We start from the raw sequence: 25691 nt of genomic DNA, 5'->3' as shown, positions 1-25691 counted from the left end.
CTTGGAATAATGCGGCTCAAACGCTTTAGTGCTTGAGCTTCATCTAGATTCGACGAGATCTGGGCAGAATATGAAATAAAAGCAAACCAAATAGTACTCATTTATTAAATCCAAACTTTATGACAATAGCTTGCAATTTTTTTCTGATAATTTAAGGCAGGCCAACGACCTGGAAGTGATAGTACGGATCACGTGACCCAACTGAGGTCAGACTTCCTGCTTCCGGGAAACTTGTCGTGCACGTTGTTGGTGAATTGTGAGGGAGGAAATGCTGAGGTGCGAATGTTGCTGCGAGTTGCAGGCGGTGAGTCGGGTTAGCAAGTTAAACTGTCATTTTTGAAAGATGTGTCTCATTAATTGTTATCTCCATATGGCAAATGCGTGTTTCAAAAGGTGTAACGGATCCCTCCCACTCCAAAGCCCAGACCCAGGTCCCAAATTATTCGTGCACCATACGTGTGTGTGTGTGTGTGTGTGTGTGTGTGTGTGTGTGTGTGTGTGTGTGTGTGTGTGTGTGTGTGTGTGTGTGTGTGTGTGTGTGTGTGTGTGTGTCTCTGTGTGTGTCTCTGTGTGTGTCTCTGTGTGTGTCTCTGTGTGTGTCTCTGTGTGTGTCTCTGTGTGTGTCTCTGTGTGTGTCTGTCTGTCGATGTGCTACGCACGGGTGGGAGGCCAGAAGCAAACAGGCAATGCAGATACAGCGAATGCTAAAGCATGAAACCAATAAATTCCACATTCCTGGAGCACCTTCAGTCGCACGTCAGACATGGACAGCAAGTTCGTGAAGGACTTCCATGAAAAACATACCCGTTCGCAAACAAGCGGGTACGTTCACGCACAGAAACATCGATCGTGGGACCGTGGCGAATCTGCACATGGCGATCCGCGAAGTTCACGTTTAGAAAGTAGAAACCATCACGGCATGTCGTCATTTACTTGAAGCCGATATCTCTTTTTTCATTCCAAACAACATAACTCCAATCACCATGGTCCCACAAATTAATCACAAAATAAACTTTTAACAACATTGTTAATGTTTCTTTCATTGTAAAAACTACCAAATCAACAGTTAAAAGGATTTTGAGCCGATAGGTGTCATGGCCTTGGCAAGATCGATGGAGACAGCGATCTGTTAGCTTATACACCACCCAAATAGCTATGTGGAATTCTCTCATGTAGAGATTAAACTCAGTCGTTTGAACTTTGGCCGAGGTCATTATTTACTTTTAATGATGTTTATATACGAATCAAAAAGAAGATAATTGGTTTTGGGTCGTCCTTTCCGCATATCTCGTGGGATTGTGAGTTGGAGAGACGGCCATGATGGCAGGGAGGGGGTTGGCACTTGGCATTCTCTCAAGCCCGTACAGATCTCGCGAGATCACGGCGAGGTCACGTCTTTTCGAAGCTGTTCCATGCGCTCACGCTTTCGAAGCTAAGTGATCTTTCACATTTGTGTTTTTGTCGTATCTTTATCTTTCTTTCGGTGCATGTACCTATTGGGGTGACTTTAATAGGTTTCTCGGTGTTGGTTTTTCATACCTGTGTACAGAATCGTCGGTTTTTTCGTATCGTGTATTCAGAGGCCTAGTGTAGTACTAGTCGGCTACCGTGTCCTCAGACCTTGGCTTGAGGCTTTTGTTTTTTGTCTCAGCGGTTCTTCGATCGTGCTGCAACTACTTTCGGTCTCTGTTTTTCACGGGCTTTTCACCCATACTCCCTTGTTTTAAAATCTCAAAAAAAACCAAAAATTTTTTTCCCTTCCCGGTTCTTATCCGCTTGTGCGTTCTTATTTGTTCTTTCGTTCTTCGTTCTTTTGCTCTTTCGTTCTTCGTTATTTGTTCTTTCGTTCTTCGACCACGTTGTTCGAGATCACGTGATCAAGTTGTTAATACATGTTTCATCTGTCCCCTGAAGAACTTTATTATTATGTCATATTCTATAACACTTTTTTCTACTTCTTCTATAAAAGGATGCTTTCGACTTGCTCACCAATTCTATTCATTCAAAAAAAAAATTCCATCTCTTACAGTGCATCTTTCATTCATTCCCTAAACTCTCCAGAACTCCACCCACCCTTCAGCGTCCTCAAACGTATTTTTGACTCGAATGTCTCAAGAAACTCATTTTGCAATAAATGTTCGTTTCCCATAAATCGTACACTTTTCAAAATCCAATCACACCCCTCCCCTCCAAATCTTCCCAATCACCCATCTCTGTCAAATCTTCCCCCTTGCCCCTCCCCCCCAAATCTTCCCAAACACCCATCCCTTTCAAATCTCCCCCGCTGCCCCTTCCCTCCTAAACTCCCCCCACACCCCTCCCCTCCGAGACTCTCCCTCACTCCTCCCCTCCTAGACTCCCCTCTCACCCCTCCTCCTCAAAGCGTCCTCCCCGCTTCTTCCCCCTTCCAACTTTCACCTTCATCTTCCTCAACCTTCTGCCTCACTCTTCCCCCTCCTCAAATAACACCTCACTGCGCCTCACCCAAACACCATCAAACCTTTTGTCCACCCCGTTCTTCCCTTTCTCCAAGCTATTCTGTAATCTCTGACACACCTGCAACAGCTCTCCCTACCTCTTCCTCCTCTTCCACATCCTGCCCTACCGCTCCCCCCCCCCCTGTTCTGTATCCGATGCTCCCCCTTCCTCTTCCTTAACAGTATGGACCTCAAACATCCGGGGCCTTCGCTCAAACTTAACTGATCTCTCCATACAGGTTGCTTCTGACAAACCAGACGTGATCTGCTTAACAGAAACCTTCCTCCTTCATGATGTCTCTGATTCCTTGGTATCTCTCCCAGGTTACTCCCTCCTCCGGTATGATAGACCTGAGCCTCGTCCTGGAGGTGGGGTTGCTATCTTTATAAAAAACTCTCTTCCTCACTCGCCCTGCACTGCCCTCTCTCCACCTCACCCCCAGGAATACCTTTGGCTACGGCTTCCCCTTCGCTCCCACCTTTTGTTCATATGCGTGTTGTACCGTCCACCAAACAGTGATGACTCCATCTACATCTCGCTGTCTGATAATATGGACCAACTTCTATCTACCCATCCCAACTCTCTCTTCCTCATATGTGGTGATTTCAACTGTCACCATGCCAGCTGGCTGGGTGTGGGTTCCTCTTTCATCAGCCATGGCTCTTCAGCAAAGGACTTCTGTGCCTCACTGGGACTGACACAATCTGTCAATTTCCCAACCCGGATCTCAGTCAACGGAGAATCTTCTCTTCTGGACTTGGTTATGACTAACTTCCCTGAAAATGTCTGCTGCTCTTCTTCTGCTCCAATTGGCTCTTCTGATCATGTGCTTGTTAAAGTGGACATCTCTCTGACCATTTTCAGAGAGCCTCCTCAGTGTCGACGAGTCTGGCATTTCACTCAGGCCAACTGGCACGGTCTTCAAGCAGCCATCAATCATCTGGACTGGTCTCCCATCTCTACTGCCTCTGACATCAACTCATCCTGGGAATTCTTCCAAAGTAAATTGCTCTCTCTCATGCACAGATTTATCCCTTCTCGTCTTCAGTTGTCATACCCTTCCTCCCGTCCATGGTACACGGAATCTTGTGGTGAGGCTATTGCCCAGAAACAACTTGCTTTCGTCTCCTGGAAAGCAAATCCAACGGAAGGAAATCTCATTTCCTTTCACAAAGCCCGAAACAAGTGTGTGTCCACCCTCAGGAGAGCCAGGAAATAATATCTCTCCGTCCTCAGGACCGAACTCTCTTATCTGTCTCCCTCTTCCAAATCCTGGTGGCTTCTGGTGAAATCTGTTTCTGGTGTTTGTTCCCCCTCCATCCCCTCCCTCACCTTAAATGGCCACACGGCTGACTCCGCACGTGAAAAAGCTGAATGCCTCAACTCTGTGTTTGCCTCTAAATCTTGTGTCCCAAACCCATCCCTCTCTGTACCCACCGTACCCAGTCGTACCCAGCTGCTCCTGGACTCTGTGTCCTTTCCTTCTGACAAGGTGGAAAAGTTTCTGTCAACCCTCGACTCTGATTCTGCAACTGGACCTGACGGCATCAGCCCACGGGTCCTAAAATCATGTTCTTCCGCTCTTTCACTCCCCCTCTCTGTTCTCTTCACCCTCTCTTTTGCTCAAGGTCATCTTCCATCTGCTTGGAAATCTGCCAACATCACCGCTTTGCACAAAAAAGGTGCAAAAACAGATCCCAGCAACTACAGACCAATCAGCCTTCTCCCAATTATCAGCAAAGTCATGGAATCCATCATTGCTTCAGATATGAAATCTTTCCTCTTCTCCAATGGCTTGATCTCTGATCATCAATTTGGTTTTAGACCTGGACACTCCACTCTGGACATGCTGCTTCTGCTTTCTCAACAATGGATGGAGGTCCTAAATGCCAAACAGGAAATTAGAGCAGTCTCCCTTGACATATCACGTGCCTTCGATACGGTCTGGCACCCCGCTCTGCTCACCAAACTCTCCTCTTTTGGTATCCATGGAAATCTCCACGCATGGCTGGCGGACTTCCTCTCTAGTCGTAGTCAACGTGTGGCCCTGAATGGGTTTCTCTCATCTCCTCTTCCTGTTCAGGCTGGAGTTCCCCAAGGCAGTGTTCTGGGCCCTGTGCTTTTTCTGATCTTCATCAATGATCTCTCTGACTCTCTTGAAAATCCTCTCTATCTCTTTGCTGACGACTCTACTCTCTGTCGCTCCATTCTTCATCCCTCAGATCGGCAGTCTGCAGCCTCCTCACTCTCTGCAGACCTTGACAAAATCACAGACTGGGCAAACAAGTGGAACATGTCTTTCAATCCTGACAAATCTCACACTCTTACGATGTCTCTCCAAAAAGACCGACTGGACAACCCTCCCATCCACTTTCTGAATAATCCTCTCCAAGAAGTTCTGTCACTCAAGCTTTTGGGTCTCACTATCTGCCATGATCTTTCCTGGAAAAACCACATTTCAAATCTGGCCTCCAAAGCCAGTCGCCGACTGGGCATCCTCCGTCGTGCGAAGTCCTTCCTTGGCACACCTGAGCTCCTCACCACATACAAGGCTTTCATCCGTAGCTCAATGGAATACTGCTCTCCCCTCTGGGCTGGTGCTCCTGCCTCACACCTAGCTCGCCTTCACGCTGTTGAAACCAAAGCATTCAGAATCATTGGAATCTCCCGCGATGAAGCTAACTCCAAGGGCCTCTCACTCACTCACCGCAGGCAGGTTGGTGGTCTTTCCGTCTTCTACCGACTCCTCTCTGGCCTTGCCCCCCCCAGCTCTCTCTGGGCTCTGTCCCGCAAATATTCCTACAGGTCGCACAAGATCTGCCTGCAACCCTCTTTTGGTTAAACTGCCAAAATCAAGACTCTCTGCTCACCTTCACTCCTTCATTCCTCTTTTCTCCCGCCTCTGGAACAAACTCCCTCACTCTCTTCAATCCCACTCCACCCTCCAAGTCTTTAAAACAGCTGTTCACCACCATCTCTTATCTTCCCCCATCCAAAACCTTGATGTTTTCTACCCCCGCTAATTTCACCCCAATTCCACTTTTTGAAATCCCAACTTTTGTCCTGGAAGTCCTTGGTGTCCTTGTGCTTTATACTTCTCCCTCCCCCCCCCCCCCTTCCCACGCCTCCTCCCCCCGGGCCCTCTCCCTTCCACACATCTCCCTGCTCTCGGATGTTGTGTGTGTGTGTGCTTCCCCTTTTCTCCCCATCTTGTCTTCCGCTCCCTCTTTTTGTGTATTTTGTTTGTCTGGTCGGTTTGTTTGTGAAGTTAATGTTAGCTCTTTCACGAGCCTCGATTCAGTATACAAAAAAAAAAAAAAAAAAAGAAAGTAGGGATTCAACCCATGTCCTTATAAAAGGTCTTTGTCCGAGGTCACCGAGTCCGATGCTGGAGGCCAACGCTGAAATTGGAAAAACAATATGGCCTATTTTACTCCAGGGGGTCCCAGGATGACCCACCCAAAATATGGTTGCGATCGGTTCAGCCGTTTTTGCGGTACCTTCGAACGGACGGACAGACAGACAGACGGACGGAAATTTGGTCAATTATAGTAAGATAAAGTGTGTACGTCAACAAATATGTACAGTACTTATAAAACCACACAAAACAAGTCCAGGTGAGGGTATGCGATGTTTACTCGTTCTAGATCTTGTTTAACCCTATAATTTGTAATGATCCGTGTTTACTCTTTCATTTTAAGTCATGGTTATTACCTCTTTGATACTGCATACCCATACCTCCTAACTTTGCATTTATTTTGTCTCCCCTCCCTTTTTGCCTCCATGTTTTGTTTCTCTCTCTTTTTCTTCCTCAGTGAATGCAACCTCTAATGTTACACCAGCTTTTACGGGCACTGCTTTCATATAATTCTCTATCGCTCCTTCAATCCTCCTCTCCGCATTACATCCGTTGGCCTTTCACATCTCACTTTCTCGCCTCGACTTACTTTGGATTTCAATCCTGCCGTAGCTATTTTTACGTCTGCATGGCGTCTGAATTTTCTCATGAGGCTCCATTTCCCCCAGAGACGATTTTCTCTGATGTTGGGGATGAAGAGAACAAGAATAAGAGACGCTATGCGACCAATAATGCAGATGAAGATGATGATGGACAACGAGAGAAGGAAAAAAGGATGAAGTGGGATGAGACGGACAAGTTTGAAAAACACAGAGATGTAGAAAAAGAACAACAAGCAAAAGTGGAAGGCACAATGGGGAACAAAGAGTTGATTGAAGATGGTGAGAATAACTTTGGAAAAGAGACAAAAACTGCACTGCATGCAGAGGAAAAGAAGGAATGTATGGAAGTGCAGGAATCTGCTGCAGACAAGTTCACAAGAATTCCCAAAAGGAAGGTTGCTATCTACATGGTGTATTGTGGGAAAGGTTTCTACGGCATGCAGGTATGTAATTAAACCATGTCCGTTTTTTTGGTATCTTTTTATTTTTCAACCTTCACTGTACTGTATGTACTCTTTTTCATTCCATCTATTTCTTGAAAAAAATAACTTCCTTTTTATTTGTTTTCTTCTCTGATTTAAATTGCTGGATTTGGGTGCTGGATGTGCTGGATACGGGACAGCCGTACTACCAACTTCGTACACTTACGGAATTGTTTGATTTATTTGTGTTCAAATGTCTGGTGATTGTTTTGTATTTATTTATGCGAATGTGTTCTTGTCTATAACTGTCATTAATTTGAAAAGGCTAGGCACTATCGAGCTATTATTATTATTATTATTATTATTATTATTTTTTTTTTTTTTTTACTCCAAAAAAACGAACCTTTTTTTTTTCAATTTTTTTTTTCCTAAAACACTTCCAGACACTTACTGATGAACCTCTGAAAGTTCGATGAAGATCCGTTCAGCCATCTCTGAGAAAAATGGCGACACACAGACAGACACACACAAACAGACATCTCTCTCATATAATAGATTCCTCCACGCACCACACACAACCACTTTTAATAATCACCACACCTCACACAACCACAATTCAGATGGCAAGGAAAGCAACAACAATCTGCCTTTTCAAACACACTAGGCAACTGCCGGGTGGGAAAACCATTGAAGAAAAGACCGCTGGGAGGAAAAAACACCCATTGAAGAAGGAATGAAAAAAACCCATTGAAGGAGTGAAAAAAAAAAACATTGAAGAAGGAGTGAAAAAAACCCCATTGAAGAAGGAGTGAAAAAAACCCATTGAAGAAGGAGTGAAAAAACCCATTGAAGGAGGAGTGAAAAAAACCCATTGAAGGAGGAGTGAAAAAAACCCCATTGAAGAAGGAGTGAAAAAAACTCATTGAAGGAGGAGTGAAAAAACCCATTGAAGAAGGAGTGGAAAAAAAACCCATTGAAGGAGTGAAAAAAACCCATTGAAGAAGGAGTGAAAAAAACCCATTGAAGGAGTGAAAAAACCCATTGAAGAAGGAGTGAAAAAAACCCATTGAAGGAGGAGTGAAAAAAACCCATTGAAGAAGGAGTGAAAAAAAACCCATTGAAGAAGGAGTGAAAAAAAACCCATTGAAGAAGGAGTGAAAAAAAACCCATTGAAGAAGGAGTGAAAAAAACACATTGAAGGAGGAGTGAAAAAAAACACATTGAAGAAGGAGTGAAAAAAACACATTGAAGAAGTAGTGAATGCTGCCCAAGGAAGGATTCCAGCTTGGGATGATTGGCAGCGGAAGGAGGCGTTGCCTGGTGAGCGCAACAACGGGAACGTGCTATTGTGCGTCAAAACGGCAATCCACAACCTTTGCTCCCGGGAAGGTGATCAAGGGTGATCAAGCAGGATGTCCCGAGCGCGGGGAGATGGCTCCCGCACTGACGTCCATGACTTTCTCCTGCTTTCCCTTTTATTAATCACTAATTGGTAGAGATAGCTGCACAAAGCTTGGGAGTGTGCTTGATTGTTTGAAAAATATTCATCCTTTCATGTAAAAAATACACGATTATTGAAGTAAATACAACAACAACAACAACAACATGCATTTTAAAGGCCATTTTCCCTGCTAGAGCGGGGGTTAGCCTTGCGGTCACCATGACAATCTTCTCCATTTTGCCCTATTTTCTGCATCTCTCCTTGTTAACCCCCTTGCCCGCAATTCTTCTTCCACCATCTTTAGCCAAGTCTTTCTCGGTCTTCCCCGTCTTCTACTTCCTTCTACATTCATTTCCATCACTCTTCTCAACCAGTCACGTTCATCCTTCCTCAACACATGACCAAACCATCTCAACCTGTTCCTCTTCACAGCATCAATCACAGGCTCTATTCCCATCATCTTTCGCAATTCATCATTTGTCTTCCTCTCTCTCAACGATACTCCGCACATCCGTCGAACCATTTGCATTTCCACCCTTTCCAACCTTCATTGCTGCTCTACGTTCATTACCCATGTCTCGCTCCCAGATATCATAACACTTCTCACACATGCAGCATACACCTTTCCCTTCAGCTTCAACGACACTCCCCTCATCATCAGCACGCCACTCAATTCCCGAAACTTCTTCCATGCACATCTCACTCCAGCAACCGTTGCCGAGTCTGATCCACCTTCTCCATTCAGCATGTCTCCGAGGTAGCAAAATGTTTTCACACCTTCCAGCTTCACACCGTCTCCAAGATCCAACTCAACATTTCCTCCATCTGCAGCTCCCTCTGTGCACACCTTACATTTGAATGTAGCTGCCACACTGGTTAATGACCCTCTCAGACCACTACATTTTTGATGAACCCACTCAGCGCACATTGTACACTGAATGGAGTTCACTCCGACACCCTTCCTACACACAGCACAGGGCCACTTCCCAGTTCTTTCCACCTCACCACATGCTTTACCACTTGCCATCACCTTCGTCTTTCTGATATTCACCTTCAGACCTTTTGTCTCCATACATTCCTTCCACGTGTTCATCTTTTCCTTCAGTCCGTCCATACTTTCCGCAATCAACACCAGATCATCTGCATACAACAACTCCCACGGTAAACCCTCCTTTACGTTCTGAGCCAGCACCTCCATCACAGCTACAAATAGTAGTGGACTTAGTCCCGACCCCTGATGCACTCCCACCTTCACCTCAAACTCACCACTGTTCCCGTCCTTCGTCCTTACAGCTGTGCGCGCTCTTTTGTACATTGCCATCACTACTCTGATCAACCATTCCTCCACTCCTAACTTCCTCAATGCCCATGTCAATACTTTGCGTGGAACCCGATCGAATGCTTTCTCCAGATCAACAAACCCAAGAAACAACTTCTTCCTCTTCTCCATGTACTTCTCCTGCAACTGCCTCACAATGAAAAGCGCGTCTGTCGTTCCTCTTCCTGGCATGAATCCAAACTGCATTTCGTCGATCTTCACTTTCTTCCTTATCCTCCTCTCCAACACCCTTTCCAATACCTTCATTCCATGCTCCAATAACTTTATCGCTCGGTACGAGCCACACTCCAGAGGGTCACCTTTCCCCTTGTATAGAGGGACAAGGGTACTCAGTTCCCAATCCACTGGAATGCGGCCTTCTTTCACCACCAGATTACAGATCTCTGTCATTCTCTTCACACCCCAACGTCCTGCTGCCTTGAACATATCTCCCACAACTCCCGTCGGCCCTCCCGCTTTTCTACCCTTCATTGCTTTTATCGCTTAGAATCCCTGGTGTTGGGCTAGCGGCTAGGGTGCCGGCTTAGGATCCTAGGATCCTGGGTTCGAATCCCGGTCCGATCGCTGAATTAACGCCAGGGGGGTTGACTCAGCCTGTCATCCTTCCGAGGTCGGCTAATTGAGTACCAGTTCACTGGTAATTCCCTGTTTGTCGTTAAAGGCGGCAAAAAGGGTTGGCGTCAGGAAGGGCATCCGGCCGTAAAACATTGCTTCAAAAAGGGGACCGAAAAACAACAACAACCACGGTTCCCGAAAAAGGCCAACCCCCGCTTTGCGGGGAAAAATGGCCTCTAAAGGTGGTTTTTTAAATTGCTTTTATCGCTTCCTCAACTTCCTTCTCAGTTATCTTCTCTGCCGGTCCTAAAACTGGGTTACTCTCTATGTTGCCATCCCATTCATTCTCTGTATTCAACAGCATTTCCATATATCTTTTCCATCTTCCTTTAATTCCATCTGGGTCGACAACGATTTGTCCCACTTCATCCTTCAAGCAACTCACCCCCATCACATCACACCTCTCTTTCGCTATCTGCTTTGCAATGCTGAATACTGCTTTCTGACCCTCTTCCGAATCCAAGCGTTCTCCGAACATTTTCCTACATGCCTCCTGCGCCTTTGCTACCTCTTTCTTTGCAGCCTTCCTGGCTGCCTTATAACTTTCATGCTCTGCTGTTTCTGCTCCCGTACCCTTCGCCTTCTGCCACTCCTTGAACTTCTTCCTCTTCTCGTCAATCCTCTTTCCAACTTCATCATCCCACCACCATGTTTCCGAGTGCCTCGGTGGTCCTTTTGTCCATCCACATACCTCACCAACGGCTCCCAACAGACTAGCTTTCATTAACATCCAACCACTTTCAAGCTCAACCACATCATCCTCGACCCTACTCAGCCTCTCTTTTAATGCCTCCCATACTGTCACCTCTTTCAACCTCCACACCTTCATTCTCGGTTGGTACTTCACCCGCCGAGCTCTCCTCGCACCTTTCACCCTTATGTCGCAGACAACCAAGTGGTGCTGTGAAACAGCCTCCTCCCCCGGGATCACCTTTGTGTCCCGGATGTCCCCCCTATCTCGCCTACGCACCATCAGGTAATCAACGGTTGTCGTCGACCCACCTGACATGTATGTAACAAGCTTATTATCCTCTTTCTGGAACTGAGTATTACAAATCAACAAATCAGCTCCATCAGCAAACTCCAAAATCCTTTCACCTTCTCCATTTCTCACACCATATCCGTAACCCCCATGAACTCCGTCAAAACCATCCATACTCCTTCCCACATGTCCATTTAGGTATCCTCCTACCACAACAACTTCCTCATCTTTCACGTTTTCCATCAGCTTCTCTATCGCACACCACAACTTGTCCTTCTCTTCATCGCTTCGACCAACCTGCGTAGCATATCCCGAGATGACGTTCACCAAGAGCTTTCCAATCATCATTTTCACCATCATCAACCTATCACTCACTCTAGTCACACTCACCACACTGTCTACGAACGCCTCAGAAAACAGGACACCAACACCATTCACGCCCTCCGGGCACCCTTGCCACACAAACTTGTATTTCTGTCCCTGCCTACCCTTCACCATTCTCACACCACTTCCCTTCCATCTCGTCTCTTGCACACAACATATCTCCACTCTTCTTCTGACCAATACTTCCACCACTTCTCCTGATCTCCCTGTCATTGTCCCTACGTTCCATGTCCCAAACCTCAGAAACCGATCTCCACTTCGGGCTGTACCCTGCCCACATGTATACACAAAGAATTAAGTTGAGCACCCCCCCCGTTTTTTTACAACCTCGCACATTACAAGTTTGTTGTCGTCAAAACAGTGTAATATACCCATGATATTGCTATATTTTCTGGAGAAGTGATATTATGGTCACATAAAAACATAACAATCATGCCGTTTTCAATATTTTATTCTGAATAATTTAAGGTGAAATTTTTTGGGAATTTTAGGCATATTTTCACCTCAATTTAAGTATGGAGCTATAGGTCCATCACGGACAGTGTGGATGACGTTTATGTTTTCTAACGTACAGTCATTGTTCTGAGAAGACCTCTAGCGATCTTTGCGTCAATAACGTGTGTAGGACCCACGTGATCGGATCACTGACTCAACCAATCACTTTTTTTCACTTTGATCACTCAATTTCATCAATGGATAATTGCTAATGTCATACCAATCATTATTTGATCTCACATACCTTAGAATATATGCCAATGTATACATATACACAAAGAATATATATTAGGGGGTGCTTACCTTAATTCGTTGTGTAGGGGTGCTTAACTTAATTCTTTGTGTATAGTTGTAATTGTCATGGTTCTTTTTTTGAGGCAATGTTTTGTTCTGGCCGGATGCCCTTCCTGACGCCAACCCTCTTAGTCGCCTCTTACGACACGCAGGGATACGGCGTACCTATTCTTATCCAGGGTACACACTGGGAAATACAAGTTGGTGAATTTCCGTGTAATTTTTATGAAGACGGCAACTTGTTACATTTCTGTCCAAGATTACTGGGAAATGTATTTATACATACACAGTGCCTATAGAAAGTCTACACCCCCTTCCAAAATTTTCACCTTTTGTTGCTTTATAACCTGGAATTAAATTGCATTAAATCGGACTTTTTGTCCCCCATCGCACTGCGGAGCGAAAGGGGGACTATGGTTTTCCCCTCTGTCCGTGTGTGCGTCCGTCCGTGCGTGCGTGCGTAAGCGAAGGACCGAATTCTAATTTGGTGTGTGGGTGCAACTAGGCATATGAATGAATGAATGAATGATCGTTTTAAGGCCATTTTTCCCTGCTAGAGCGGGGGTTAGCCTTGCGGGCCCCATGACAATCATGGTTCCCTGTTTGAGGCAGTTTTTTTTATGGCCGGATGCCCTTCCTGACGCCAACCCTTGGTCGCCTCTTACGATGCGCAGGGAAACGGTGTACCGATTCTAAACCGGGGTACACACCGGGATCATTCATCCCAGCAAGCTGGTACTCAATTTGCCGACCTCGGAAGGATGACAGGCTGAGTCAACCCCCCTGGTGTTAATTCAGCGATCGACCGGGATTCGAACCCAGGATCCTAGGATCCCAAGCCGACACCCTAACCGCTAAGCCAATACCAGGCATATGGAAGAACCCTATTGAAAATTGGGTCGCCACGTCAAAATCCAAGATGGCCACCGCCATGTATGTCAACCTTGTGAGCGGAATATCTTGAAAAATAAGCGAAGTACCAACTTCTAATCTGGTGTGTGGGTGTATCTAGGCATAAGGAAGAACGCTATTGAAAATTGGGTCGCCACGTCAAAATCCAATATGGCCGCCACCATATATGTCTGAACCTTGTGAGCGGAATATCTTGAAAAATAAACGAACTACTAACTTCTAATCTGGTGTGTGGGTGTGTCTCCAACCCACTCACAAATATTATTGACTCTTCCATGTTTTCTGCGTCTTCCACTTTGTCAACTCACATCAATTCACCGATTGTGGACCTAGGCGTAACGCTTGTTCCACCTTTATTTACACACCGTAACCCACGACTTCCAAGTGAAAAACGAATTCTAAAATTTCCGAAAAGTAATTAAAAATACAAAACTAGAATATCTTGTTTGATAAGTCTCCACCCACCTGAGTTACTACTTAATGGAAGCACCTTTGGTAGCAATTACAGCTGTGAGTCTGTTGGGCTCGGCCTCTACCAACCTTGCACACCTCGATTGGGCAATAATAGCCCATTCTTTTGTACAAAACGGTTCAAGCTCTGGTCCAGTTCCAGTTCTGCAAGTGGACCTGACGGCATCAGCCCACGGGTCCTAAAATCCTGTTCTTCCGCTCTTTCACTCCCTCTCTCTGTTCTCTTCACCCTCTCCTTTGCTCAAGGTCATCTGCCATCTGCTTGGAAATCAGCCAACATCATCGCTTTACACAAAAAATGTGCAAAAACAGATCCTAGCAACTACAGACCAATCAGCCTTCTCCCAATTATCAGCAAAGTCATGGAATCCATCATTGCTTCGGATATGAAATCTTTCCTCTTCTCCAATGGCTTGATCTCTGATCATCAATTTGGTTTCAGACCAGGTCACTCTACTCTGGACATGCTGCTTCTGCTGTCTCAACAATGGATGGAGGTCCTCAATGCCAAACAGGAAATTAGAGCTGTCTCCCTCGACATATCATGTGCCTTCGATACGGTCTGGCACCCCGCTCTGCTCACCAAACTCTCCTCCTTTGGTATCCATGGAAATCTCCACGCATGGCTGGCGGACTTGCTCTCTAGTCGTAGTCAACGTGTGGCCCTGAATGGGTTTCTCTCATCTCCTCCTCCGGTTCAGGCTGGAGTCCCCCAAGGCAGTGTTCTGGGCCCTGTGCTTTTTCTGGTCTTCATCAATGATCTCTCCGCCTCTCTTGAAAATCCTCTCTATCTCTTTGCTGACGACTCCACTCTCTGCTGCTCCATTCCTCATCCCTCAGATCGGCAGTCTGCAGCCTCCTCACTCTCTGCAGACCTGGACAAAATCACTGACTGGGCAAACAAGTGGAACATGTCTTTCAATCCTGACAAATCTCACACTCTTACGATGTCTCTCCGAAAAGACCGACTGGACAACCCTCCCATCCACTGTCTGAATAATCCTCTCCAAGAAGTTCTGTCACTCAAGCTTTTGGGTCTCACTGTCTGCCATGATCTTTCCTGGGAAAACCACATTTCAAATCTGGCCTCCAAAGCCAGTCGCCGACTGGGCATCCTCCGTCGTGCGAAGTCCTTCCTTGGCACACCTGAGCTCCTCACCACATACAAGGCTTTCATCCGCAGCTCAATGGAATACTGCTCTCCCCTCTGGGCTGGTGCTCCTGCCTCACACCCAGCTCGTCTTCACGCTGTTGAAACCAAAGCGTTCAGAATCATTGGAATCTCCCGTGATGAAGCTACCTCCGAGGGCCTTTCACTTACTCACCGCAGGCAGATTGGTGGTCTTTCTGTCTTCTACCGACTCCTCTCCGGCCTTGCTCCTCCAGCTCTCTCTGGGCTCTGTCCCACAAATATTCCTACAGGTCGCACAAGATCTGCCTGCAACCCTCTTATGGTTAAACTGCCAAAATCAAGACTCTCTGCTCACCTTCACTCCTTCATTCCTCTTTACTCCCGCCTCTGGAACAAACTCCCTCACTCTCTTCAATCCCACTCCTCCCTCCAGGTCTTTAAAACAGCTGTTCACTACCATCTCTTATCTTCCCCCATCCAAAACCTTGATCTTTTCTACCCCCGCTAATTTCACCCCAAATCCACTTTTTTGAAATACCAACTTCTTTCCTGGAAGTCCTTGGTGTCCTTGTGTTTATACTTCTCCCACCTCCCCCCCCTCATTCCCACGCCGCCTCCCCCCAAGCCCCTCCCTCCCACACATTCCCGATGTCCCTGCTCTCAAATGTTGTGTTTATGTGCTTCCCCTTCTCTCCCCATCTTGTCTACCGCTCCCCTTTTTATATACTTTATTTGTTTGTTTGTTTGATTTGTTTGTGTGATAAATGTTAGCTCTTTCACGAGCCTCGATTATGTATACAAAAAAAAGAAAAAAGAAGAAGCTCAGTCAAGTTGTGTAGGGAGCGTGATGGACAGCAACCTTCAAGTCATGCCACAGATTTTTCGATTGGATTTAGGTTGGGGCTCTGACTGGGCCACTCAAGGACATTTATCTTTTTGGTTCTTAGCCACTCGTGTAGCTTTGGCTGTGTGCTTTGTCTGGTTGTCATGCTGAAAGGTGAACTTCCATCCAAATTTCAGCTTTCTTGCAAAGGGCAGCAAGTTTTCCTCTCGGATTGTTCTGTATTTTGCTCCATCCATTTTTCCTTCTATTCTGACAAGTGTCCTGCTCCCTGCTGATGAGATACATCCCCATAACATGATGCTGCCACCACCATGCTTCCCAGTAGGGATGGTGTTCTTTGGGTGATGTGCTGTGATGGGTTTGTGCCAAATGTAATGTTTTACATTGAGGCCAAAAAGGTCCATCTTGGCTTCGTCAGACCACAGAACCTTTTTGCCACATGGCTTCAGAATCTCCCGAGTGCTTCTTTGCATACCTCAAATGGGACTCAAGGTGGGATATTTTGAGTAATGGCTTCCTTTTTACCACCTTACCATATAGGCCAGACTTAGAGGGTGCTTGGGATATTTGTTTTGCATACAAGATCGAGGCTCGTGTAAGAGCTAACATTAATGACAAAAAAACAAACGGACACACAAAACATACAATAAAGGGAGCGGGAGACAAGATGGGGAGAGAGGGGGAAGCACACAAGTACAACATTTGAGAGCAGGGACATCGGGAGAAATGTGGGAGGGAGAAGGCTTGGGTGGGGGGGGGGGGGGAGGCATGGGAAAGGGTGGGGGGGGGAGGCATGGGAAAGGGTGGGGGTGGGAGAGGTATAAAACACATGGACACTGCTAGGACTTCCAGGAAAGAAGCTGGTATTGCAAAAAAGTGGATCTGGGGTGACTTGATGGGGGCAGAAAAGATCAAGGTTTTGGACGGGGGTAGGGCTAGGGTAGGGTTAGATCATCACAAGCGATGGTGGTGAACAGCTGTTTTAAAGACCTGGAGGGAGGAGTGGGATTGAAGAGAGGGAGGGAGTTTGTTCCAGAGGTGGGAGTAAAAAGGAATGAAAGAGTGAAGGTGAGCAGAGAGTCTTGATTTTGGCAATTTCACCAGAAGATGGTTGCTGGCAGATCTTGTGTGACCTGGAGGAATATTTGGGGGACAGAGCACAGAAGATAGAGGTGGGCGGCTCGACCGGATAGGAGTCGGTAGAAGACAGAAAGACCACCTACCTGCTTGTGGTGAGTCAAAGGCCCTCACAATCAGCTTCTTCGCGGGAGATTCCAACGATTCTGAAAGCTTTGGTTTCAACAGCGTGAAGCCGAGCTAGGTGTGAGGCAGGGGCACCAGCCCCAGAGGGGAGAGCAGTATTCCATTGAGCTGCAGATGAAAGCCTTGTATGTGGTGAGGAGCTCAGGTGTGCCAAGGAAGGACTTCGCACGACGGATGATGCCCAGTCGGCAACAGGCTTTGGAGGCCAGCTTGGAAATGTGGTTTTCCCAGGAAAGGTCATGGCAGACAGTGAGACCCAAAAGCTTGAGTGACAGAACTTCTTGGAGAGGATGGTTGAGGAAGTAGATGGGAGGGTTGTCCATTCGGTCTTTTCAGAGAGACATAGTAAGAGTGTGAGATTTCTCAGGATTGAAAGACATGTTCCACTTGTTTGACCAGTCTGTGATTTTGTCCAGGTCTGCAGAGAGTGAGGAGGCTGCAGACTGCCGATCTGAGGGATGAGGAATGGAGCGGCAGAGAGTGGAGTCATCAGCAAAGAGATAGAGAGGATTTTCAAGAGAGTTGGAGAGATCATTGACGAAGACCAGAAAAATCACAGGGCCCAGAACACTGCCTTGGGGGACTCCAGCCTGAACAGGAAGGGGAGATGAGAGAAATCCATTCAGGGCTACACGTTGACGACGACCAGAGTGGATGTCTGCAAGCCATGCGTGGAGGAGAGTTTGGTTAGCAGCTCGGGGTGCCAGGCCATATCGAAGGCACGTGATATGTCAACGGAGACAGCACTGATTTCCTGTTTGACATTGAGGACCTCCATCCATTGTTGAGACAGCAGAAGTAGCATGTCCAGAGTAGAATGACCTGGTCTGAATCCAAATTGATGATCGGAGATCAAGCCATTGGAGAAGAGGAAGGATTTGATATCCAAATCCACTGATGGATTCCATGACTTTGCTGATAATTGGGAGCAGGTTGATTGGTCTGTAGTTGCAAGGATCTGTTATTGCACCTTTTTGTGTAAAGCGGTAATGTTGGCTGATTTCCAAGCTGATGGCAGATGACATTGAGCAAAAGAGAGGGTGTGAAAGAGCCGCAGAGCAGGATTCTAGGACACGTGGGCTGATGCGTGATGCCGTCTGGTCCAGTTGCAGAATCAGAGTCGAGGATTGACAGGAACTTCTCCTCCTTGTCAGGAGAGAAGGACACAGAGTCCAGGAGCAGCTGGGTACGGTGGGTACAGAGAGAGACGGGTTTGGGACACAAGATTTTGAGGCAAACAGTTGTTGAGGCATTCAGCCTTTTCACGTGTGGAGTCAGCTGTGTAGCCGTTTGAGGTAAGGGAGGGGATGGAGGGGGAACGAACACCAGAAACAGATTTGACAAGTCACCACCAGGATTTGGAAGAGAGAGACAGGTTTAAGAGTTCACTCTTGGGAGTAGAGAGGTATTGTTTCCTGGCTCTCCTGAGGGTGGACACACACTTGTTCTGGGCTTTGTGAAAGGAAATGAGATTGCCTTCTGTTGGATTTGCCCTCCAGGAGGCGAAGGCAAGTTGTTTCAGGGCAACTGCCTCACCACAAGATTCCGTGTATCATGGATGGGAGGAAGGGTATGACAACTGAAGATGAGATGGGATAAATCTGTGCATGAGAGAGAGCAATTTACTTTGGAAGAATTCCCCGGATGAGTTTATGTCAGAGGCAGTAAAGATGGGAGACCAGTCCAGATGATTTATGGCTGCTTGAGTAGATAGAAGCTGGTCCATGTTATCAGACAGCGAAATGTAGATTGAGTCATCACTGTTTGGTGGATGGTACAACACACATATGAACAAAAGGTGGGAGCGAAGGGGAAGCCATAGCCAGAGGTACTCCTGGGGGTGAGGTGTAGAGAGGGCAGTGCAGGTAGATAGAGGTAAGAGTTGGAAGGGAGAGGAAGCATGGAGGAGGAAGGGTGAGAGGGGAGAATTGGAGAAAAAAGGAGGGTGGGGAGATTTGAAGGGGAGGGGGGAGATTTGAAATGGAGGGTGAGGAGGGAATTTAGAAGGGGATGGGTGAGGGTGGAGTTTGGGAGGGGAGGGGTTAGAGGGGAGTTTAGGAGGGGGGGGGGGGGGGAGAATAGGAGGGGACGGGTGATGGGGGGAGTTTAGGAGGGGAAGGATGAGTTTGGATTTTAGAAAGTGTTGGACGATTCATGGAAGACTAACATTTATTGCAAAAAGAGTTTCTTGTGATTTTCAAGTCAGAGATCAGTTTGAAAACGTTGGAGGAGGGGTGGAATGCAGGTGAGTTTCGGGAATGTAGGAAGGAAGAACTGAAAGAGAATGAACTTTAATTTGAAATGAAGAGATTTGGTGAGCAAATCGAAAACAACCTTTTAAAGAGGAAGAAAAATGTGTTATAATATACAACAGAATACAACACTTCAGGGGCAAGTTTAAACATTTTAAAACTAAACCGTGAAAACTATCTGGGGAAATTTCCTAAATGAGGGCATGAAGGATTCCTCAGGGGGATTAATGATTCCTGCACAGGTTCAGAAGCAGGAATAGAAGAATAGGAGATTGACAGCCAGGAGAGCAGGGAACGAAGGAACAGGGAGGTTTTTTTTTAGCAAATGTGTTAGTATGGAAGGAGAGGCCTACTTTTTAAATTATTCGTTAATATTTTTTTGAAGTTTAGTTGAAAGTGGATCAGAGGAAGAAGGATAAAGTTGACGAAGTATGGTGAGAACTGGAATTGGAAAGGTGTCAGCTGGAGAGGATTGAGTTATGAAGGAAGGAGAGAAAAAAAAACCGGGTGGGGCGAAACACGTGGTTGAACGAACGAACACGGGGAGAGAAGGAAATTCGTTTTTTAATTTTTTTTAATTTTTCGTTTTTTGGGGTTAAGACTTTAAACAAAGGGTAAGATGTTTCGGGAAGTATGGGGTGAGAAAAAGACTGAAAAAACAGTGAGAGAACGAAAGTAAATGGACCACAAACGACTACCAAGTGGAGACAACAAAGCCTCGAGGCCTGGGAAACAAGGCCTGAAAAACGCGGCGGGAACCAACCGATGATTATGCACAGGTGTGCACGATTTACACCGAGATATAACTAGAAACACACAGTAGGCACTCACACCGTAAAATAAAAATACAGTTTTGACAAAAATACAAATGGGAAAATTTCTTAACTTTCGTAGCGTGGAGAGCTTTGAAAAACACACAACCTCGCCGGCAAAACCCGGAAAGGGAAGTCAAATCCGTTTGTCACATGTCACATCATATTGTTGTCACGTGCACACAGTGATTCTTGTAGCTCTTTCAAAGTCGCCATTGGCCTCTTGGTGGGCTCTCTGATCAGTGTCCTCCTTGCTTGGTCATCCAACTTGGAGGGACGGCCTAATGTGGGCAGGGTATTTGTGGTACAATACGCCTTCCACTTCTTAATGATCGTCTTGACTGTGCTTCAAGGGATATTGAAGGCCTTTGAAATATTTTTTATACCCATCCCCTGATCTGTGCCTTTCCACATCTTTATCCCGGAGGTCTTTTGAAAGCTCCTTGGTGCTCATAGTTGTCTTTGCTGTGAAATGCACTACCCAGCAGAGGAAACCTACAGGAATTGCTGATTTTGTTCTTAAATAATCATAATTGCTACAATTTAACACAGGTGGAAGCCAATTAACTTGGTGTGTGATTTTGAATGTGACTGGTTACATCTGAGCCTATTTACAAGAAGCAGGTGGAGATCCTTAACTTATCCAACCAAGATATTCTAGTTTTGTATTTTTATTGATTTATTGAAATTTGTAGAATTTGTTTTTAGCCGCGTCGCAGACGCTGCTAATAGAGTGCCCTCTGCTGTTGTTGTTGTTCTTCTTGTTCTTGTTCTTCTTGTTCTTGCAGAGAAGACAAAACCTCAAAGCTCCACCCATTCTGGGAACCATAGCTCCACCCATTTTGGGAGAGGCTTCATATAAACAAATATCCACCATTTTATTAATTCGCATAGCTTTGAGGCCTGTTTTGTAGGCCCGTGGTGTCTTCCTCTCTCACACAGTTTTATTTCAAATCAAATTCGATATATCATTTCATTTTTCACAGTCGCTAACATAGTTTTAGACTCGGTTGAAAAAAAACGGGAAGAAAATCCGATGAAAGTTGCCCTTTATAGAACGAAATGAATTCTCAAAGGCCTGTAACTTCAAGTCCATTGAGATTTTTTTTTTTTAAATCGCGGCATGGTCAGTCATACACCGCCCGAAATAACAGACGGGAAAATGCCGAGATATATATATTTTGTTTAAATCGCGGCATGCTCAGTCATACACCGCCTGAAATAACAGACGGGAAAATGCCGAGATATATTAAAAATTCGTCCATTTGATGACAATCGTCACGATGAAATATTTAATTTATACGTCATCACAATAATGTGGAGAGAGGAGCATAGCTTCGTTCACGTGTCGCCACACACGGGAAATTGCCGAGATATATATTTTTTTAAATCGCGGCATGGTCAGTCATACACCGCCTGAAATAACAGACGGGAAAATGCCGAGATATATTAAAAATTCGTCGCCACACACGGGAAATTGCCGAGATATATTTTCACTTTGCACAAAAATAACATCAAGTAATCGAATCAATAGGAATGTCCTGTGCCTATAACATCGACGTTATAGGCACAGCTGCATCTAGGCATTGTGTAACATCGACGCGGCTTTTGTTTAAATTAAAACTTTTTGTACTTGTTCACTTAGAAGTTGTGGGTTATGATGTGTAAATGAAGGTGGAAAAACCATGATTTAATGAAATTTAATTCCAGGCTATAAGGCAACAAAAGGTGACAATTTTGAAAGGGGGTGTAGACTTTCATTAGGCACTGCATATTACCAGGCTCGGTGATTTAGTGGTTGGAGCCTCCGCTCTGAATCTGGAAGGTCGGTGGTTCAAACCTTGGCGTATTCATCCCAAAGACTTTTAAAAATGGTGTCTCAAAGACTTGCGAGACGCTTAGGATTTAAAAAAGATGGAGCACAGACAAACAACCATAAGTTGGTGATACAAGCACAGGCTTTGGGCCAAATGACCTTTCTGTGTTGAATGAAATTCCTCATCAGGGAACATGTATATTGTTACATTTGTGGGGGGTAGGCAATACCTAAGTCCAGGTAGAATTGTATAGACCGATCCGACGGAGGGTTTAATGGACGGGCGCCCTCTATAGACCGCTTCATTCGGCTTGCTCTCCAGCATTCAAATTACATGCAGTTACCGGTCTCAGTTCACTTTGCCGAAAGAATATCGACACAAAATATATTTGTTTGTTAGATTCATCGGAGAAGATGGAATCGTGGACGATACGACGGGTCCACCGAGCTATACGACCGGTGAGGAGCCGGTATGGCGGCCCGCGTGGAGGTGGACTCTGAGGGAAGAATCCATGTGGGGCGGCAGTGATACACCCGCCGTGACCTGGCCGTGTGGAAGAGTCAATGAAGCGATAAGGAGCCGGTGAGGCGGCCTGCGCGAAGGGACGGAGGCCCAGTCGGGTCTGCCAGACGAGTCGCGACCCAAGTGATCAAGGAACTTGGGGCTCGGCAGCGGCCACTCGGGGCCTAGCTGTAGTTGCCAGAGGTGGCCGGCCTGGGCGGAGGTGGACTCTGAGGGAAGAATCCATGCAGGGCGGCTGTGGTACGGCCGCCAACACCTGGCCGTATGGAGGAGTCGATGAAGGGACGGGCACCGAGTCGGGTCGGTCAGAGGAGTCGTTATCGTAGTGGTCGAGAAACTCGGGGCTAAGGCGGAAGGGGGCTCGGCATGACGTAGCATAGGGTACGCGGTTGCTAACAAAATAGGTTTGGTGCAGGTGGAAATGGAAACTGGGTACCCCCAGGTGCCAGGTGCCTAGACCGCTCCACACATATAGAGAAACACTTGAGAACGATTATCACGGACACTTTTCATGTACGATCGCGATGATAGTTGTGCTGGCGCAGACAGCTGGAGTTAAGTTTGGATCGGGACGCCTCCCAGTAATGGCAGACGCAAGAGCGCCGCCTATCGGCGAAGAGGGCACGATCGTCCTTATCGGATCAGTCTATAGGTAGTGTGCTCCGAATGGCGTGAAGAAGAAGACCATGTATCATAAGTAGGGATCCGGTAGACCGTATGCTGTGTAAGCACGTGTCTTCGCTTCCTCATCACGAGGGGGGGGCGGGGTTATGTTAATTAGCTAGGGATTATGGGTAATTAATCCCCTGTATGTAATGGCCTCTGTTGTTTTTCCTCTGTTCCTAATGACACCAGTAGCACACACACCCTGACAGAAATCACGCATTTATAACACTAAATATAAACCAACCAGAAGCAGGACATTGAAAACTACCGCTGATACCACCGATTTGGTGAGCACACAGGCTCAGGAGGTCCGTAAGGCCATGACCCAAAGAGCAGTGATTGGTCCGGAATTTGATTCAAGCAAGGACTGCTAAGATGGCACTCGCTGATAGGAGCGGACACGGAGACGTCGTGGGATGACGTCAGAGCCTTGAGTACAAAGGAATTGGAGGGCGGACATTTTCTCTCTCTCGGGTCCTGGAGGTGTTGGTGGAAGGCGGACGCATTTGCGTGCTCTCGTTTTCTGGGTTTGGCGGCGAGCGGTCGTCTCCCCGACATTTTGGTTTATCATGGCTTTTCTCTCTCCGAGCTGGCCTTCATAACGAACGGTCGAGCATCCTCTTGACTTCCTCTCATCTTCTGGCTTTGGCGGTGTACAGTCACGATTTGATATCTCACCCTTACACCCGGGAGTTCATAGCGAACTCTCTTGGACATTTTTGCTCGCAAGCTGCACGGTAAAGCGTGCTGTTCCTGCCAAGGACGCGGGGGTTTTGATGATTCCCAATGGGGTTCAGAAGCCGCTCGCAGCTGAGTACACACCTTCGCAATTTGTTATTTCATTTATTTATCCCCTTTGTGTTGTATACGAGTCCGTGTGGGGGCGCTCCAATTAGGAATGTAGTTTAACGGTGCATTCTTTTTTTACCGGCATTTTCTTCAATTAAGCCGGTATTTTTGTACATTTTAATTCCGTGTCAGGTTTGAGTTAATGGTCGCAGATTCGAAGATTTCTGGTGGACCCGTGACGGTAAGCACTCGCGGCTCTTCTCCCCCCCCCCCTCACCCTCCCGCCCCCATCCCACTCTTCTCCCCACGCGTATAGCGAAGGTCCTTCGTTGGATTGAACACCTTGGAGTTGAAGCTTGTTCGGTCATCCGTGTCACCCTGCGGTGTTCACTACAGGGTAAACACAACAATATTATGCATGTGCAATATTGTGTTGGGTAGTGGTCCATGTTTATCCTGCATGAAGATCTCTCGCTGGATTGATGATTCCTTTAAATCAGAAGATTTTCCCTTTTGGATGCATCCTTCCATGTGAGTACTTAATCCATTTCCTGTGACATGTAGGGATGTGAAATAGTCGCATGACCCGGTCTTCTTCTCTAGGTACATGGGCGGGTTATAGAAGTCTATTATCCATCCGGCAAATCATGGTCGCTCGGGCCTTGATGGTAACAAAGGGGCTGCGTTCGCCCATGAGTACAGAGCAAATCGGGTATATAATGAGGGTTCGAGGTAATAAAATGGAGGGATGGAGGAAAGTGGGAGGTTTGATGCACTGTGAAGGTCTTTGTCTCATTTTCCTCAGTCAGTTCTCATTAAATACACAATCACGTTTCATTTCCTCACAAGGCCTTTTTGTACAAACAACTTTATCATGCAATTGTTTTTCATACACTTTTATCAATTTCGATCCTTATTTTGCTTCCCCTTCCTCTTTGATCTGTCACTGTAGCGAAATCCCGGCACCTCTTTCCCGACTATTGAGCAGTCGTTGCTGAATGCAATGGAGGAGGCTGGAGTGGTTCCTCCGTCACACGCACAAGAACCCAAGAAGATGAGCTTTCAACGTTGCGCCAGAACAGATAAGGTGAGAGAATAACTTTTGCCTCGTTCTCGTATACATTGTGGGGTTATGGTAGTGAGCACGCTCTTCACCTTTAATTGAACGAATGAATGAATGATCGTTTTAAGGCCATTTTTCCCCGTTGGAGCGGGGGTTAGCCTTGCGGGCCCCATGGCAATCATGGTTCCCTGTTTTGAGGCAATGTTTTTATGGCCGGATGCCCTTCCTGACGCCAACCCTTGGTCGCCTCTTACGATGCGCAGGGATACAGTGTGCCTATTCTGAATCGGGGTACACACCGTGATCATTCATCCCAGCAAGCTAGTACTCAATTTGCCGACCTCGGAAGGATGACAGGCTGAGTCAACCCCCCTGGCGTTAATTCAGCGATCGACCGGGATTCGAACCCAGGATCCGAGGATCCCAAGCCGGCACCCTAACCGCTAAGCCAACGCCTTTAATTGTGCAATCAAATCTCTTGCATATAACTTGACCGGTTTGTTAAGGTGAATATTTAATGTATTTATGACACAAGTTAAGCAAACACAAATTACTTGCTGTGATTGTTTTCATTAGAATTTTCTTCATGAAATCGTACTACCCTCAGAGCGAATAATGAGGTCAATTTATTCTGTGACGGTCACTTTCACCCTCACGGCCATAGCGGTATAGCACAGAGGATAGAGCAGCATGGACCTCTGGGTATTTTCCCCATGAGGTGGACGTTAACGCCATTGT

The 25691-nt window shown here is 46.4% G+C and overlaps 1 protein-coding gene across 1 annotated transcript in view; it reads left to right on the top strand.

Annotated features, from left to right (window-relative positions):
* Positions 1 to 209: 209 nt before the first annotated feature.
* Positions 210 to 25691, top strand: part of LOC137412903 (pseudouridylate synthase 1 homolog) — a 48907-nt gene continuing 23425 nt past the window's right edge. Inside the window, exons 1-3 of the mRNA XM_078780713.1 lie at positions 210 to 304; positions 6294 to 6881; positions 24843 to 24977. Coding sequence (XP_078636839.1) covers positions 6297 to 6881; positions 24843 to 24977 — 720 coding nt within the window. The 5' untranslated portion in view covers positions 210 to 304; positions 6294 to 6296. The remainder of the gene's footprint in view (positions 305 to 6293; positions 6882 to 24842; positions 24978 to 25691) is intronic.

Source organism: Myxine glutinosa, chromosome 6, assembly GCF_964187855.1.
Source record: "Myxine glutinosa chromosome 6, kmMyxGlut1.1, whole genome shotgun sequence".
NCBI lineage: Eukaryota > Metazoa > Chordata > Myxini > Myxiniformes > Myxinidae > Myxine > Myxine glutinosa.
This window is presented reverse-complemented; position numbering and strand designations above follow the sequence as displayed.